Genomic DNA, 19307 nt, shown 5'->3' with positions numbered 1-19307 from the left:
AATGCATCCATTTCTTCCAGATTATCTAATTTGCTGGCATAGAGTTGCTCATAATATGTTCTTATAATTGTTTGTATTTCTTTGGTGTTGGTGTGATCGCTCCTCTTTCATTCATGATTTTATTTATTTGGGTCATTTCTCTTTTCTTTTTGATAAATCTGGCCAGGGGTTTATCAATCTTGTTAACTCTTTCAAAGAACCAGCTCCTAGTTTCGTTGATCTGTTCTACTGTTCTTTTGGCTTGTATTTCATTGGTTTCTGCTCTGTTCTTTATTATTTCTCTTCTCCAGCTGGGTTTAGGCTTTATTTGCTGTTCTTTCTCCAGCTCCTTTAGGTGTAGGGTTAGGTTGTGTATTTGAGACCTTTCTTGTTTCTTGAGAAAGGCTTGTATTGCTATATACTTTCCTGTTACCCCTGCCTTTGCTGCATCCCAAAGATTTTGAACAGTTGTGCTTTCATTTTCATTTGTTTCCATGAATTTTTAAAATTCTTCTTTAATTTTCTGGTTGACCCATTCATTCTTTAGTAGGATGCTCTTTAGCCTCCATGTATTTGAGTTCTTTCTGACTTTCCTCTTGTGATTGAGTTCTAGTTTCAAAGCATTGTGGTCCAAAAATATGTTATTGGATGGAATGTTCTTTATATATATGTTATGTTCACCTGGTCTGATGTTTCATTCATTCAATATTTTATAGTTTTCAGGGTACAGGTCTTTCACTTTTTTGGTCAAATATATTCCTAGGTTGTTTTGGTGCAATTGTAAATGGAACTGTCTTCTTTTTCTTTCTTTCTTTCTTTCTTTTTTTTTTTTAAAGATTTTATTTATTTATCTGACAGAGAGATACACAGCAAGAGAGGGAACACAAGCAGGGTGAGAGGGGGAAGGAGAAGCAGGCTTCCTGCTGAGCAGGAAGCCTGATGCGGGGCTCAGTCCCAGGACCCTGGGATCATGACCTGAGCCAAAGGCAGATGCTTAACGACTGAGCCACCCAGGCACCCCTGGAATTGTTTTCTTAATTTCTCTTTCTGCTACTTTGTTATTAAGGTAGAGAAGCACAACTGATTTCTGGGTATTAATTTTGTATATTGCATCTTTACTGAATTCATGTGTTACTTCCTATAGATTTTTAGTGGAGACTTTAGGATTTTTTTATGTATAGTGTCAAGTCATCTGCAAACAGTGACAGTTTTACTTCTTTCTACCAATTTGGACACTGTTTCTTTTTCTTGTCTGATTGCTGTAGCTAGGACTTCTAATACTATGTTGAATAAAAGTGGCAAGAGTGAATATCCTTGTCTTCTTCCTTAGGGGAAAAGCTGTCAATTTTTTACCATTGAGTATGATGTTAACTGTGGGTTTGTCATATATGGCCCTTCTAATGTTGAGGTATGTTCTCTCTAAACCTACTTTGTTGAGACTTTTTATCATGAACAGATGTTAAATTTTATCAAATTTCTGTATCTATTGAGAGGATCATATAATTTCAACCCCTCTTTTTTTTTTTAATGTGGTGTTTCATGCTTATTGATCTGCAATTATTGAACCATACCTGCATCCTTAGAATAAATCCCACTTGACCATGGGGAATGATCCTTTTAACATATTGTTGAATGTGGTTTGCTATTGTTTGTTAAGAATTTGGCATCTATGTTCATCAGGGATGCTGGCCTGTAGTTTTCTTGTTTTGTGGTGGTGCCTTTGGTTTTGGTATTATGGTAACCTGGTGTCATACAATATATTTGGAAGTGTTCCCTCCTCTTTTATATTTTGAAATAGTTTGGGGAATATAGTAATTCTTTAAATGCTTGGTAGACTTTAGCTGTGAATCCATCTGGTTCTGGACTTTTATGTTTTGGTAGTTTTTTGATTACCAATTCTGTTTTGTTACTAGTAATTAATCTGTTCAGATTTTTTCTTTCTGATTCCATTTTGAAAGATTGTATATTTCTAGGAATTTATCCATTTCTTCTAGGTTGTCCAATTTGTTGGCCTGTAATTTTTCACAATATTCTCTTATAATGCTTTGTATTTCTGTGGTGTCAGTTGTTCTTTCTCCTCTCATTTCTGATTTTATTTATTTGGATCCTTTCACTTTTTTCTTAATGAGTCTGGCTAAGGGTTGTCAATTTTGTTTATCTTTTCAAAGAACCAGTTCTTGGTTAGATTGATTTTTTTCTATTTTTAAAAATATCTGTTATTTATATCTATTCTTATCTTTGTTATCCTTCCTTCTCTCACCTTAGGCTTTGTTTTCTTTTTCTAGTTCCTTTAGGTGTACGGCTAGATTGTTTATTTGAGCTTTTTCTTGTTTTTTAAGGTAGGCTTGTTTTGCGATATATTTTTCTTTTAGAACTGCTTTCATTGCATCCCAAAGATTGTGGACCATTATGTTTTCATTTTCATTAGTCTCCATGTACTTTTTAATTTCTTTGATTGTGCCATTGATCCATTGGTGGTTTAGTTATCATGTTGTTTAGACTCCATGTTTGTGTTTTTACAGTTTTTTTTCCCTGTGATTGATTTCTAGTTTCATACCATTGTGCATGGTATCTTAATCTTCTTAAAATTATTGAGGCATGTTTTACATGTGATCTATTCTGGAAAATGTTCCATGTGCAATTGAAAAGAATGTATATTCTGTTGTTTTTGGATGGAATGTTCTTTATATATTTGTTATGTCCACCTGCTCTAATGTTTCATTCAAAAATACTGTTTCCTTATTGATAATCTGCCTGGATGATCTATTCATTGCTATAAGTGGGGTGTTCAAGTCCTTTACTATTATTTTATTATCATCAAGTTCCCTCTTTATCTCTGTTAATATTTGCTTTATGTTTTTAGGTGCGTAGATATTTACAATTGTTATTGGATTGACCCCTTTATCATTGTGTAATGCCATTCTTTGTCTCCTACCACAGTCTTTCTTTTAAGGTATATTTTTTCTGATATAAGTATTGCTACCTTGGTTTTCCCCCCGCCCCCCATGTCCATTTGCATGGTAAATGCTTTTCCTTCCTTTCACTCTCAGTCTGTATGTGTCTTTAGGTCTGAGGTGAGTCTCTTGTAGGCAACATATAAACTTTTTTTTTTTTTTTTTTTTTTAGTCTATTCCTCCACCCTACATGCTTTTTTGTTGTGGCTTGGTTTGGTTTGGTGTGTGTTTGTTTTTGTTAAAGTAGCTCCACACCCAGCATGGAGCCCAATATGGGGCTTGAACTCAAAACCCTGAGATCAACACCTGAGCTGAGATCAAGAGTTGGATGCTTAACTGACTGAGCCACCCAGGCACCTCCATCCTATATCTTTTAATTGGAGCATTTAGGCCATTTACATTTAAAGAAATAATTGATGGTTATGTACTTATTGCCATTTTGTTATTTGTTTTCTGGTTGTTTTTGTAGTTTTTCTCCATTTCTGTTTTACTTCTCTTGCTCTTTGTGATTGATGGTTCTTGGCATTGTTATGTGTGGTTTTCTTTCTCTTTAATATTTTTGTGTATCTATTACAGGTTTTGGGTTTGTGGTTACCATGAGGTTCATATATAACATCCTAAGTATACAGCAGCCTATATTAATTTGATGGTCATTTAAGTTCAAACACATTCTAAAAAAAACTTTTTTTTTTATTCTCTCCTCCACATTTTATGTGTATGCTGTCCTATTTTACATCCATTTATTCATAATTTTTTTATGTCTAATTATGGTCATTTCTTTTCCACCTAAGTCCCTTTAACATTTCTTGTAAGCCTGGCATAGTGGTGATTAACTCCTTTATCTTTTGTTTGTATGGAAAATTCTTCTCTCTCCCTCAAATCTGAATGCTAACCTTGCCATATATTTTTGCTTGTAGGTTTTTTCCTTTAATCACTTTGAATATATCATGCCACTCCCTGCTAAGTGTCTGCTGAAAAATCAGCTAATAGCCTTATAGGGTTTCCCTTATACATAACTTTTTGTTTCTCTCTTGCTGCTTTTAAAATGCTCTAACTTTTGACATTTTAATTATGTGTTGTGGTATGGACCTCCTTGAGTTTATCTTGTTTGGAACTCTGTACATCTTGAATCTGAATATCTATTTCCTTCCCTAGGTTAGGAAAGTTTTTAGCTATTATTTCTTTAAATACATTTTCTGCCCCTTTCTCTCTCTTATTCTTCTGGGACCCCTATAAATGTGAATGTTTGCTTGATGTTGTCCAAGAGATGCCTTAGCCTATCCTCACTTTTAAAATTCTTTTTTCTTTTTGCTGTTCAGCTGTAGTGTTTCCATTACCCTGTCTTTCAGATCACTGATATATTCTTCTGCATCTGCTAATCTGTTGATTCCCTCTAGTGTATTTTTCATTTCAGTTATTGTATTCTTCAATCCTGATTGGTTGCTTTTTATATTTTCTATCTTTTTATCAAAGGTCTGAGTTTTTTCTACTCCTCTCTCTAGCTTTGATGAGCATCTTTATGATCATTACTTTAAATTCTTTATTAGGCATGTTAATTATCTTTGTTTCCTTTCATTCTTGTTCATTCTTTTGGAGCATATTCTTCCATCTCCCCATTTTGCTTGACTTTCTGTGTTTTTCTATGGATTAGGTAGAACAGCTACTTCTCCTAAACTTGAAGGAATGGTTTTGTGTATGGGCATCCTCTATGTAGACTGTGCTTGGTGACTTGTGCTGGATAGAGCTGTGGGTGTTGTGGATTGGGGGTCCCAGGGCTCTTCATGCAGTGGGTGCCCTGTCAGGACAGCTAAAGCTAAGGTGGGTGCAAGCCTCTGTGGTCCCTGGGCTCTCCATACAAAATGTGCCCTGGCAGGACAGCTGAAGCTGAAATGTTTGCAAGCCAGTATGTCCTGGGACTCTCCATAGTGAGGGTAACCTGGCAGTACAGCTGAAGCTGAATTTGGTGCAAACTGAAGTGTCCTGGGGTACTCAGTCAGGGAGTGCCCTGGCCATTTGACTGGAGCAGAGGCTGGTGCAGGTGGGAGTGTTCCAGGGCACTCCATGTAGGGGGTGCTCCTGCAGGGTGGCTGGAACTGATGCAGGCATGATTGAGGGGTTCCCAGGGCACTCTGTGCAGGGGGCACCCTGGTAGGGCAGCTGGTTCTAAGACAGAGGTCAGTTGGGAGGTTCTGGAGCACTCTGCACTGGAGGTGCCCTAGCAAGCTACTGAAAGTGAAGTGGTGTGGGCCTGGAGTATTTCAGGATGCTTTGCACCTGTGTCACCTCGGCACAAAGACTGGAGCTATAGTGAGCACTAACCAGGGGTGTCCCAGTGTGCACCACCCTGTGGCTACCTTGGGATGGCTGAGGCTGGTGTGAGCTAAGGGCCTGGGGCTCCCTGAGGAGGCAGGCTGTTTAGGGTGCCTGGACCGTACACTCGTCTGTGCTTTCAAGGTGAAGGGAGAGCATAGATTGTGTCTGTCAGTGACTCCCACTCAGAGAGATTTCTAGCAGCTCCCTATTTGGTGGGGTTCTAGGGCTGGCTCTTTTATATGCTAACTGCTCTTTTAAACCATGGCTTTTTTCTTTTCTTTTCTCTTCTTTTTCTAAGATTTATTTATTTGAGAGAAAGAGAGAGAGAACAAGCAGGGGGAAAAGCAGAGGCAGAGAGAGGGAGAAGCCGACTCTCCGCTGAGCTGGGAGCTCCACGCGGGACTCAATCCCAGGACCTGGATAGCATGACCTGAGCCAAAGGCAGGAGCTTAACCATCTGAGCCACCCGGGCGCCTGACCATGGCTTTTTTCTTGCCCAAGGATAGAGGAATCTGTTCTCCATCCCTCAGTACTTTCCCTCCCCACTGCAGTTTGCAGCATTCGGGATAGGGGTTCCCTTCATTACCACATCCCTATCCCTCTTGCTGTCCTCGTTCGCCATTCTCTCTTTTGTTGTGCAGAAGCTGTTCAGTTGGCCCTCTGGTCTTCAAGAGTAGTCGTTCTATAAATAAGTGCAATAAATAGGTGAGTTCAGGGTCTTCTTATGGCACCATCTTGGGCCAGAACCCCCGCTTGGGTATTCTTGGTTAATAGTTGCTTTTTTTTTTTTTCTCTTCCTTTCATTACTTTGAATATATTGTGCCAATCCCTTCTGGCCTGCAAAATTCCTGCTGAAAAATCTGCTGACTTATGTGGATTTCTTATACATGTTTTTCTTCTTCTAAGAATCTTTCCTTGTCTTTAACGTTTGGCAGTTTAATTATAATGTGTCTCAGTGTGGCTGTCTTTGGATTCCTTTTTGGAACTCTCTGGGATTTCTGAATCTGGATGTCTGTTTCCTTCCCCAGGTTAGGGAAATTTTCAGCCATTATTTTGTCAAAAAAGTTTTCTGCCCCTTTCTCTCTTCTCTGGGACCTCTGTAATGATTCTTGGTTTGGTTGATGTCATTCCATAAGTCCCTAAAGCTATCTTAACTCTTTTTCATTCTTCTTTCTTTTTGCTGCTCTTGGGTGAGTTTTACTGCCCTTTGATCCTTTCTTCTCCATCTAGACTGCTGTTGAACCCCTTTATTGTATTTTTTAGTTCAGTTATTGTATTCTTCAGCTTTGTGACTTCTGTTTGCTACTTTCTTACATTTTCTATCTCCTTGTTGAAATTTTTAATTTTTTGTCCGTTCTTCTCCTGAGCTCAGTATCTGTATGGCCATTATTTTGAACTCTATCAGAGGGAATCACTTACCTCCATTTCCTTAAGTTCTCTTCCTGAGGGTTTACTTGTTCTTTCATTGGGAACATATTCTTCTGTTGCTTCATTTTCCTTGACTCTCTGTAAAAGTTACTTCTCCCAATCTTGAAGGACTGGTCTTGTGCTGATGAAACCTACTGTTCAACCCTGCTCTAGCTCAGTTGTCTCTCAAACCTTTGTGACTTTCCAAGCAGTCTACTTTGTTTTCAGTGGTTCCCAGTAGCTGACCGTGTCAGTGTCCCAAATGGGAGGATCTTAGCAGCACTTAGATTTAGGCTGATTGGGAACCAGACCCTCAGGCAGCAGCTCTTAAAATATGTAAATATACCTCCTTCTGGAGAAGACTGGGAGATGAGGATTTTTATCTACTCCCTCTGTACTGACTGGATGGCAGTGGGCCCAGGAATCCAAGTCCCACCAGCCATCTGAGCCAGGGAATCAAGGGGCTTCCCTGGGTCACGCTACAAAAACCAGGGCACCAGACATATGTACAAGCTCCTCTCTGGGAGATACCATTAGTCTGGAGTGCGGCAGTGGAAGAGCCTTATTAACACAGCGTTCCCCCAAACCCTGCAAAGGATTACAGTTGGCCCTTAAATGCGTTTAGTTAGAAGCCTGTCCCTTAGGCCACAGCTATGAAGATAAGCTAATAGGCCACTTTCACAGAAAGACTAGGTGCTGCCTCACTGCTATGCCCTGGGGGAAGTAGCCAATTAATAACTCGGGTTATAGGATCCGTAACAATCCTGTAGGACCCACAATAAGCCCCACTGGCTACCAGAGCTAAGCAAGGAAGAGGTGTCTTCTGAGCAGTAGCCACAAAAGTTGGGGTGCCAGGTGAGTGTACAAATTCCTTCTAGGAGATACCAGTGAGCCAGGAAAAGGCAGAGGAATGGCACAAAGATTGCACCTAATGGCCTCCGTTTTGGGGAGGTCTTTCAGTAGGCCCCTAGATGTGTTTTAAATGCGGCTAGTGCTTTGAGATAATCAAGTAAGGCTCTTTTGCATAAGGTCTGGACACTTTTCGGACAACTGCCTCTACAGTGGGCCCTGGGATGGGGGGAGTCCATCTGACCCCTATGAGGGTCTTGTGGATGAAAGCCCAATGGCCTTTCAAAGCTAGACATTTTGGGGGCTTGTCTCTCAGGTGCAGCTCTTAAGATTGTCAGGTGCAGGATATGGGGTTCAAATTCTTCACTCCTCAGGGAAAGGCTCAGGGTTGTGAGTTCCCTCCTGATTGTGGGTCTCCACACTGAGGATGGGGTTTATTTCAGCCTCTCCTACTTGCTTCGTTGTGGATTTTTTCTTTTTTGCCCACAGTGTAGGAGTCACTCAGCTATTTTTGTTTTTAGGGTTCCCCCCCCGCCCAGAGAAAATTGTTCTGTATGCAGCTGTAGATCTGGTGTGTCTGTGGGAGGAGGTTGAGTCCAGGATCTGCCTTTTATTAATACCTTGAGGTGGAAACCACACACTCTTTAAAATAACAAGTGGAGGTTCAGCTGCTGGCTCTTCTTTCCAGGACTCAAAAGCATCACTCACCACACGGATAACATATACCCTAATCTTTACCCACTGGACAGTAACAAAAAATGTGGGATATTCTGCCAATGGCACAAAATTTCAAGTTAATAAAGATAAGTCATAAAATCCTAATGTAGTCATGGGGTAGGATGAGGAAGATAACATGCATTTACAGAACAGAATGAAGAGAAGTGACATGTTAGATTTTTCAGCATATTAAGTTACGAGTAGGGTATAGTAACAAAATTTTTGTGAAAAAGTTATCTATTGTCAGTTAATACAACCCTCTACGAAATGGTGAGGATAGCTGCCAAACAAATCCAAGTGACTCAGTAGTCTACGTTAACGCTCATTTATTTTGGACTGCAGACCTACTCTTGCCAACTCTTTATTACCAAGCAGCTGGGGTCCAGTTTTGCAGTTATGGGAAATGGACAAACCTGAGCCATCAGTTATGAGGCAACACACCTTCAACTGTACTATCAAATAATTTATAGACTAGCACATGTTTTCAGGAATATTGGTTTCATTGAGACTTTAATTATGGTCCAAGAACTTTTATGGAAACTCAGTAAGATTTGCTTTAAAGAACTTTAAGGGCATGATTAGCAATACATAGAATGTTTGGATTAAAAAAAAAAAAATTGAGACCTAACAGTACGTTCCCACTGGGAACGTCAAGCTCTGAATACTGTGACTCAATGTTCAGAGGAATAGCTCTGAAATTTTCTTCTATAACGTAACAAAGACATTCAAACCTGAAAAGGCAACAAACTTGATTACAGGGCAAATTTAAGTACATAGTTTTCATTCTGTAAATGAATAACTTGTGAAACATTCCTAAAGTCAGTGGACAAAACAGGAAAACCATTATTTTTGTTCCACAATTCTGGGAAATAGGATTAGAAGTTCTAGGACTTTAGATGCTTGCGCTCCAGCAAATATTATCTACTATACTTAGGAAGTTGTTTTTTAAAGTATTTATTCTCCAGGGTCATTAAAGAATTTTTTTTCTTCTTTATTTAAAATATCTACCAATTGGAAAAGGAAACAGATACCAGGAAAATCTGGTTACATTCCCCCCCACTCCCCCACTTGCCATTTTCTCATCACACTTCCAAAGTCCTTTGAAAATAAGACCATTTCCTTTGCTGGGTCAATTATCTGATATAAATTAAGTAGACAGTGAATGTTTCTTGAACAGAAATTTTACATCAGTACCACTGTTACCTTTAGAGGATACAAAAACTACTGACCCAGGTAATGCAGGATTACAGTTTTAACAAAAAACCTGTGAGAGCCAATGAAAAAAATTTTAATTTTGATTGGTTTCCTTTATTATTACCACTGTCTGCCCACAAATTCTGCAGCTTGGATTCCTTTTCAAATCCTTCTAAGAGTCCACTTCATGAGTTACATATATACACACAGAATAAAACAAATATTGTAATTTTAAAAAATTAAGTCATTCTACATATTATAGGCTAGACAGTTCAATGTAATCAAAGGTTATAGCTCTGAAAAATATGATGGTAATGGATTTTAAAACTCAGATAACAAAGGTTTGCTAACTCCTGGTTCGCTTCAAGTATTACTGAGCTGTATTTGAAGTATATTCCTCAACTCCTGTTGCATTACTGAGCAGTAAAATATGTGAAGTATGAAACGTAGCATTGATGACAAATGTTTCAGAACATCAGGAATAAGATCAATGAAGAGCAAAGTGAATCTAGAACAAGGAAAGGAAAGGTACATTTATTAAAAATAAAAACATTAGACAGTCTTTGATAACAAACAAAACCATTGAGAATCCAAACACGTCCAATATACATTGTAACAATGCACATGTATTTAAAAAAAAAAAACCCATTAGTAATTTTTTTTAGAATTTTTTTAGAGGAAAAAAGTACTTTGGCTCTCCCCTGCTGGAGGTCTGCCCACAAACACAGCATGTGGGACCAAGCAACCGCTATCAAGAGTTCTGTACAGCACAAAATTGCAGTGTGTGCATTCATTCTGTGAACACACTGATTCTGAATAAAATCAGTTTCTGTAGGGATGATCCAAAACATAAGTCAGTAGCTCCATTTCATAAAAAATATTCAGAGGCTGCAAGAGCAGTGGCAACCGTTTTTCCAAAATCTTCAGTTTTAACAAAAGGTACAGAATAAACTGCTAAATCTAGATGTTTTCACATTATTTCGCAGGAGTATCAAGTACTGTGTAAAAATTTATGTAAAATCTTAATTAAGCCAAAACTAGTGTCATTAAACTTTAGATCCAAGTTGTTCTTCACCCTTTTACCACGGCTGGTAAATCTTTACTGCCTTTGTCCTGAATGTTTGTCAAACCAAAGAACTCTGAAAAAGAATATGCAATCCTGAAGGAACACAGTCCCAGAAATGTCACTGGAATTCAGTCCTAAGACACACACAGTTCCTGCTGGACGCTGGGCTGTGGGAGTTTATTATCGTCAGCCTTCTCGTGTCCTGGGGCATGACAAGTAGTCTTCTTTTTAAATAGCCGAAGACTCAATCGCAGCAAGTCATTGTCTACCACTGGAGCATTCGTGTAAGCTTGTTTTACAGTGCCCTAATTTGAAGAAAACAAAAAAATTTTAAAAGATGTATGTTATTAGTTAACAGTAGGAAAGACAGGCAGGTTAACCTCTAACAAAAATAATGAAGCTGCAAGAAAAATTAATTTGGGATGGATATTTAAAAGCAAAATTAAGAAATGTTTTCAGATTCAAGGAATCTTAGAAAAGAAAGCAATCTTTAAAAGGGGACCTCTTGCTTAAAGTAGGAATCTTCAGCCATCCCTGACAGGTAATCAACTAGCTTTTATTTCCAATGACAAAGCAAACAACAATCACTGCACATTCTTGAACATGTTGAAATAAAATCTCTTCTTTAGAGCTGCACACTAATTCAATCTTACTCTTCCATGACAACCTTTCAGTCCTCTGAAGAGAAGCACCGAACACTCCACACTCCTTTCTGGTCTGTTACTATCCCATAAAATGCGGACTCTAGAAGTGAACAAATTCTCTAGAAGACAGCTGATCACTGCAGTGTAAGGAGAAACTACTACCTCCCTTCTGCTAAAATGTGTATCTCTATTTTTCTAACTTAAAGCTACATTAGCATTTTTGGAAGCTGTTGTCCTAAAATTTTGTTAAATGTTCTCCAACTATGTTCATAAATGAAATAAGGTGAGTTTTGACTATCGAGCCTTCTGCCATTTCTCTTCTTTCTAGGATCCTTAAAGGAACAGTGGTTCTTTGATCACATCTACACTAAAAAATATGTTGTGATACAGTAAATTGACTTTTTACGTGTAGTTCTGTATTGATTCACGTAACCATGACCACAATCAGAATAAAGTTTCATCATTCAGAAAACTCCCTTTGCTGTCCCTTTTTGTGTTCACACCCTCTGCCCAACTCTAACCCCTGACAACCAATGATAGGGTCTCTCTAATCGTTTTGCCTTTTCCAGAACATCAAATAAATGGGATTATATACTGTATGATTTCTGACACATACTCCTGAGATTAATCCATGTTGTTAACAGTACTGACAGTTTGGTTATTTTTTATTAAAATTAGTAATCCGTTATATGGATATGCCCCAGTTTACCAGTTAGCTATGTATAGAACACTGGGGTGGTTTTCAGTTGTTGGAAATTATGAAAAGACCTGAGCTAAGCTTTTGTGGACAGGTTTTTATATGAACATAAGTTTTCATTCTTCTAAGGTAAATACCTAGCAATGGGATTACTGGGTCATATCTAACTTTACAAGAAACAACCAAACCGTTTTCCAAAGTGGCTGCAGCGTTCTGCATTCTCACCAGCAACACTGGCAGTTTCAAGCTCTGCATCCTCACCATGGGGTTTTTTGTTGTTTGGTTTTTAGCTATTAAAATAGATTCACAATGGTATCTAAGTTTTAATCCGCATTCTCTAGTGGTTAATATTGTCAAACATCTTTTCTTGTGCTTATCCATATATATCCATTTATCCTCTTTGGTGAATTGTCCATTCAAGTCTTGCCCATTTAAAAAACACTGGATTGCCTGTTTTCTGTTAATTTTTGAGAGTTCTTTATATATTCTAAGTACCTAAGTCCTTTTTCCAAAAAGTGATTCCAAATATTTTCTTCCAGTATGTCTTTTCATTCTCTGTCTCTTTCACAGAAGTTTAAAATTTTGATGAAGATCAAGTATCTCAAAATAAAAACTTTAAACACACCCCATTTTTAAATACCCCCCCCCCCAGCTGACTAGTCATATTTGTGTGGGTTTATTTCTGGACTCTGTTCCATCGACCTAAGTGTCTCATCCCTGGCGCCAGTACCACATTATCTTGAGTACTGTGGCTTTATAGTAAGTCTTGGAATTGGGTACTGTGAGTCCTTCAACTTCATCTTTTTAAAAAATTTTGTGTATTCTTGTTACTTTGACTTACCACGTAGACTTTAGAATCAGTCTGTATCTACAAAACAAACAAAAAAACCTCCTGGGATTTTGCCGCACTGTGTTAAATCTGTAGATCCACTTGGGGAGAATCCTAATCTTAACTATATTGAGTCTTTCAATCCATGAACACGATGTATCTCTCCATTATTTAGGTTATCTTTGATTTTTTTTTTTTAATCACTGTTTTATAGTTCTTGGCACACAGAGCCTGTACATGTTTTGTTAGATTTATACCTAAGTACTTTTTTAGGGGGAGCCATGGTAAAAAAAATTTTTTTCCCCTTCATTTCATATTCCCAGGTACTTCTATACACTATAAGGAAATACAATTGCTTTTTGCCTGCTTTGTAGCCTGTGGCCTTGTTAAACTTATAAAATAAATTCTAAGCATTTCTGATAAATTCCTTGAAACTTTTATGTAGGCAATCACGTTGTCTGTGAATAAATAGTTTTACTTCTTCCTTTCCAATCTGTATGCCTTTTATTTCCTTTTCTTATTGAACTGGCAAGAACTTCCAGTAAATGCAGAGTAGGGGTAGTGAGAATAGGCATCCTTGCCGTGTTCCTGATCTCTCCGGGAAATCTTTCAAACTTTTACCATTAAGTATGTTAGCTGTAGGTTTTTGTAGATGCCCTTCAAAAAGTAAAAGACTCTAATTCTAGCTTGCTAAGAATTCTTATTGTAAAGGAATGCTGAATTTTATCAAATGTTTTTCTGCATCAATTGATATGATGAGGTATTTTTTTCTTTTTGGTCTGTTACTGTGTAGATTACACTGAATGATTTTAGAATATTAAAACAGCCTTTCATTCAGAGGATAAATGGTTCTTGGTCGTGGTGTAGTCTTTTTTATATATTGTGTAGTCTTTTTTATATATTGCTGGATTTGATTTCCAAGTTTTGAGGATTTTTTTATGACTATGTTCATGAGAGATATTGATCTGTAGTTTTCTTGTGATGTCTTTATCTCGTTTTGATATCCAAGTACTGCTGGCCTCATACAATGAGGTGGGAAGTATTCCTGTCTCTTCAATTTTCTGGAAGAAATTAGGTAGAACTGGTGTTTTTTCTAACTTAAATGTTTGATAGATTTTGGCCAGTGGAACCATCTGAGAGTGGAGAATTCTTTTCCAACAATAAAAACAAAACCAAATGAAACAGACACAGGACTATTCAGATTATCTATTACTTCTTGAGGAAGTTTTGGTGCTTGTGGCTTTTAGAGCAATTGATCCATTTCTTCTAAATTGTCAAACTTACGTGCATAGAGTTCTTTACAATATTATCCTTTTACTATCTGTGAGACCTGTAGGGGATTATCAATATTTTTCATCTCTTCAGAACCAAATTTTGGGTTTTACTACTTCTGTTTTCCTATTAATTTATTTTTGGTATTCTTTCTTTCCTTTTGCTTGCTACAGGTTCTATACATTCTTTCAAAACTATAATATCAAATGAGAGTTAAACTCATTTAAAGCAGCTAGGTGTTCTCTTCATATCCTTTACCTATCTCTTCTGATATGTATTTTAAAAATCATTCTTTACTATATATTTAAAGACAATGCCAACCAATATGAATTTACCGTCATACAACTTTCCTCAATGAATGGTCCTAGACTGTACTTTTCTTTTATAATTATACATTTTAAAGGTTTTTGTTTATTTTTCTTAGCATTTTTCATGAGATTCTCTAGCATCTTCAGCTTTTGTGCAAATATTTTTAACCCTGGGCAATCAGAAAGCTCACAATGTTTTCTTTAGATGGATCATTTAAGACATTTATCCTGTGCCACTCTAACTTTTTATAATGTGTCATGTGTTAGTTAATGGGCTGTGCCCTGTACTGAAGGATTACAAGGTTCTGACAACAGTGCTCAAGGAGAATTTTACAAGGGTATTTTTGGTTGTCACAATTTTTGAGAAGCATATGGCATATTTTTTATAAAAAAGGGGGCAGGATTCTGGTGAGACTTCGAAATGTGTAGCCTTTCTCAAATGAAGTCCCCTACTTGAGCCAACAGAAAATGATGTGATGGATTATTTTTCAAATGCGATACTGAGGATGGAAGCAGTACCACTCTAGATACATAAAAGAGAAGGTGATTCATTACCTACATGCTTATGAGGGCTACCTGGGGTTTAATTCTCTTGGGAAAATTTCCAACTGAGAAAAGCTGCAAGGAGCAATGGGCACCTAAGCAACAGAATGCAGGGAACTAAGTAGTATACGAAGTACATGAAATGGGAGTGCAAAGAAGAATGACTGTAGCAACTCTGTCAAAAGTAGTTCTGAGAAAGGCCTTTAATCAAGGAAGACTTTAAGGACCTCCTATGCCCTGTATCTGTTTCCACTTTAATCTTTGGAGTTGAGTTCATCCCTTGCTTTTTCATGACTTTTTCTTTAATGAAGTACACTTTCTGCTAGCAATGTTTTCTTAATGTCCCCAGGTAAAAAGCTAATGAATATTTCTCTAATCTTTAAAAAGCCTAAGAGAGTTGGTTTTAAAAGTTGAGACATTTTCAATTTCTCATGATCAGATCTCTCCCAAATCTATTCTTCTCAAGTAAAAGCTTAAATATAATCACTTGTATTTATTTCCCTTTCTTCTGACCTGGTACATTCTCATAAACACTATTTCTTCTTATAAATATCCTTATCACTCTGTGTCTGGAAAATTTTTTCCCTGATCTTGTTTAGATAATGAAACGTACTAGAAATTTAAAAAGAAAATATTTCACAGAAAGAGAATTTTAAACTCTTTATGCATCTAATTTTGAATAACAAATTGCTATTCACAAATTTCATCAATACTATTAAAGTAAAATGAAAACTATTATAAATAGAATTCTTCCTTTTACATGTGTAAAAGACTAGGAAACCGAACTCATAAAAGCAGATGAGACCTTAATCTCACCTTAAAGCAATCAAATGGAAAAAAAAAATGCCATTCATATAATTCATACATACATTCATACAATGCATACACTTTGCATTTTTTTTCAAGGAAACAACAGTACCTTCTCATTTTTAACAAGCTGCTTCCGGATTGCTGAATCCCGTCTGAAGCATAACGCTTTACAACATGGTCCAAGATTACTAAGAAGATTTGCTCGCTCTTCTTTTCGTAGTAATGCAGCCATGTTGAGAGCCCCCAATTCATGTTCAAAAAGACTGTCTGCATCTTTCAATAAAAACAAACAGGCATTAAGTTTTCCTAAAACAGGAAAGTGTTACTGGCTGCTTCAATATTCCACATAGTCTATACTTTATCAAAGTTACCATAACAATGGTGAAAATTATAGGCAATATACATAAGAGGCCACAAAACAAGTCTCAGTAAATTTAAGAGGATTGAAATCATATCCTGCATCTTTTCAGACCACAACAGTATAAAACTAGAAATTATAAGGGGAAAAAAACACGTGGAGGCTAAACAACATGCTACTAAAAACCACCAATGGGTCAACAAAGAAATGAAAGAGGAAAACAAAAAATACATGGAGATAGTGAAAATAAAAACACAATAGTCCAATACCTTGGGGATACAGCAAAGGCAGTTTTCCTAGAGGTAACAAATGATTTCAGTAAAGTTGCAGGATACAAAATTAATATCCAGAAATCAGTTGCATTTTTTTTTTTAAAGATTTTATTTATTTATTTGAGAGAGAAAATAAGAGACAGAACAAGAGGGAAGAGGGTCAGAGGGAGGAGCAGACCCCCTGCTGAGCAGGGAGCCCGATGCGGGACTCGATCCCGGGACTCCAGGATCATGACCTGAGCCGAAGGCAGTCGCTTAACCAACTGAGCCACCCAGGCGCCCCAGTTGCATTTTTATACACAATAACAAAGTTGCTTTCAAAACAGAATACAAAACACACACTTGCACATGTCCCTAGAAAGTATAACATGGTTAAACTTCCAGTTTCTTCGTGGCTTTGAAATGACTACCACGTATTATTCAAGACTGTTTTAGTTGTACCTTTTCTTTTTTAAAAGTAAGTCTTCACCCAACATGGGGCTCGAACTCATGACCCTGAGAACAAGAGCTGTAGGCTCTACCAAATGGGCCAGCCAGGCACCCCTGTACTTGTTTTTAAATCTATCACACTAGACACAGAAAACCTAGACAGAAGCAATTTAAATTTCAGTATACACGTAAAATTTTTGGTTTTCAATCTTAGAATTTTTTTTAAAAATTACATATGGCATAGGGATATACTTTCTTCAGTACTGGGGCACTGAAACAGACCAAATGGGAAGGAAAAAATCAGTACCAATTATTTTACAAATACCTATTGAGTACCTACTGTGTGTCGGGTACTCTTCTAGGCACTAGCATAATTAGTAAGAATGTCTAAGATCATTAGACAATGGATACAACAGTAGACGAAGTCCCATTCCTTAGGAAACTTATACTGAGCATCATGTATCAGTTCTCTCGTTCTCTAATAAAGCTATCACAGCAAAAAGTAGGAGAGATCTGATTGGTAAGCAACAATTAACCCCCTTTTACAATGTATGTCATTAAGTTAGGGCCAAACTGCATTTCTATAGTTAGCAAAGTCATAGGAGCAAATAGCTTCAGAGGTGGATAAGACCTTAGGGGTTTCGTTCCATCATTTTATACCCACAGCAGTTATTTGCTTAAGGTCACAGAGCCAACCAAACACGGTAAAAAGAGTGGGGCAGGAATCCAAGAGTTTGGTCATTTGTCAAGTTAATATACATTCACAGTTATAATTTGTTTCATGTACATACATTCTATGTTCATTGGGACATGTCAAACAAAGTTTTATTGCTTATGCTAACAGTCAAAAAAAAAAAAAAACAAACCCTGAAACAAAACAATTTTTTTCAATTTTGTATTAGTAAAAAGCTTTTTTTACCTAAACTTTTTTTACTCTCACAAACATGATATAAAATTAAATGTTGCTTTAATGTTTTATCTCCTTTCCTTTTTACTATTCAGTCATCCCCCTCCCATTAATAAAGTATTAATAAGGTAGGAACCAGATAAAATAGAAAAAAACTGTAGAATAGTGAAAAGTTGTTGCCATAAGGTCTCAAATCAATGTGATAAAATATTTTCAAACGAAATAGTAGCAGTCAATATTTACTGAGTGCCACTAAATGTCAGGAATTGTTCTAAGTATTTTACTTATAATACCTCATTTGCTCCTCCTAACGATCTTATGAATTTGATGGTTTTATTCCCAGCTTACAAGTGGTGACACTAACACACAGAGATTAAATAATAGCTAATAAGTGGTGGGCCTGTTGAGGAATCCAGACCATCTGGTCTAGACACCAAGTTCTAAGTTTTTATCCCTTCGTTAAAGGCTCAACCTACACATTTGCATTTGGTTAGAACTCTGCATTTTCCAGGGGAAAGGGTTGCCAAGATACCCAGTTTACTTAGATATGAAAAGTATCTAGTTCACTCTTCCAGGCTCTGCTTTGTTTAGTTTTGGGAACACCACTGAGGGCTCTGACATTTGAACCTACCTGTTAAAAAGTAATTACGGTAAGAAAGCTCATCTGTGCTATTTTTGTAACTTTTCTGTGGGTTTTAATTTTCATGGTCAAAATTCCTTTCTAAAATTTCAAAGAAGATTTAAATAAAGAACCTAAGTGAGTCCTCAAAACAAAAACAAAAACCCAGTTCTTATATGGTAAGTGCTGTATGAGAACAGAACAGCACCCTTTGCAAAGGCACTTAATTAAGTTATAGCAGACACTGCACAAAGTAGAATGCAATTACCTTTGGGTTTTTCTAAAAGTCTCTGACATGTTTCTTTGACTTTGGTAAAGAGTTCAGAACCTGCCAACTTTTTAGAAATCCCAACTCTGAGCATAACAGCTCCAGGTGTGAATTTTAACAGTGCAGCCCCAGGCTCTCGTGGTTCTTTTGGATGCTTTGGCATAAGACCAGACCAATCCACATCTATCACATCTAATGGATCTGTAAAAAGTTAAGAACAGGATTTTTTTTTTTTTACACCAAGAAATAGCATTGTTGTTATCTTTAGAGAAACAGAAATTGCAAAACACAGACAGCATTAAATAACAAGTCCTTTGAACCAAAAATGTCCTATTCTTAAAATGAAAGCTTTCCTATAAAGACTAATACTTAGAATCTAAGGACCTTTACAATAAAAAACCTCACCAAAAGAAAACAGGCAAGCACACAAAAACCCAAACGCATTCCTATAAGTAACTCAGGCAGTGGCTATTAATACGGAGAACAAATAATCCATCCACTGACAAGGAACAATTGAAAAAATTAACAAAATAATATTCTATTTAGAAGTACCTAATGGCATATCATAAAAAAGATAATCATACATACCTCCTTTTACATTAGTAGGAAAAATTGTGATATATATAAAAAATTAAGTCAAAATAAAAGTTTAATATTTTACATACCCAGACAAAGCAAAGACCCTCACAATGATTTAAAAAAAAAAAAAAAGTTGTAACAATCAGACTAACTGGGATGATTCAACAGGAACATCAATGGGTGTTGCTTCATGGTGCAGTCACTAGAATAAGCTCTGGCAACGCATAAAGTATACTATAAGGGAAAATAATTCCTGAGTTCAGAAAATTGACAGAAGTATATAGGTACTGTTT

The 19307-nt window shown here is 36.9% G+C and overlaps 1 protein-coding gene across 7 annotated transcripts in view; it reads right to left on the bottom strand.

The window, feature by feature from the left end:
• Positions 1 to 9931: 9931 nt before the first annotated feature.
• Positions 9932 to 19307, bottom strand: part of ZC3H13 (zinc finger CCCH-type containing 13) — an 80600-nt gene continuing 71224 nt past the window's right edge. For all 7 annotated transcript variants that reach the window (XM_031017974.2, XM_031017978.2, XM_081814924.1 and 4 more), the window contains 3 exons: positions 18436 to 18636; positions 15692 to 15855; positions 9932 to 10784 (listed from right to left, as the gene is read on the bottom strand). In XM_031017974.2, the coding sequence (XP_030873834.1) occupies positions 10614 to 10784; positions 15692 to 15855; positions 18436 to 18636 (536 nt within the window). In that variant the 3' untranslated portion in view covers positions 9932 to 10613. The remainder of the gene's footprint in view (positions 10785 to 15691; positions 15856 to 18435; positions 18637 to 19307) is intronic.

This window comes from Leptonychotes weddellii, chromosome 3 (genome assembly GCF_054177405.1).
Source record: "Leptonychotes weddellii isolate Sample4059 chromosome 3, ASM5417740v2, whole genome shotgun sequence".
Taxonomy (NCBI): Eukaryota; Metazoa; Chordata; class Mammalia; order Carnivora; family Phocidae; genus Leptonychotes; species Leptonychotes weddellii.
Note: the sequence above shows the minus strand (reverse complement) of the source record. Positions and strands in the feature narration are given on the sequence as shown.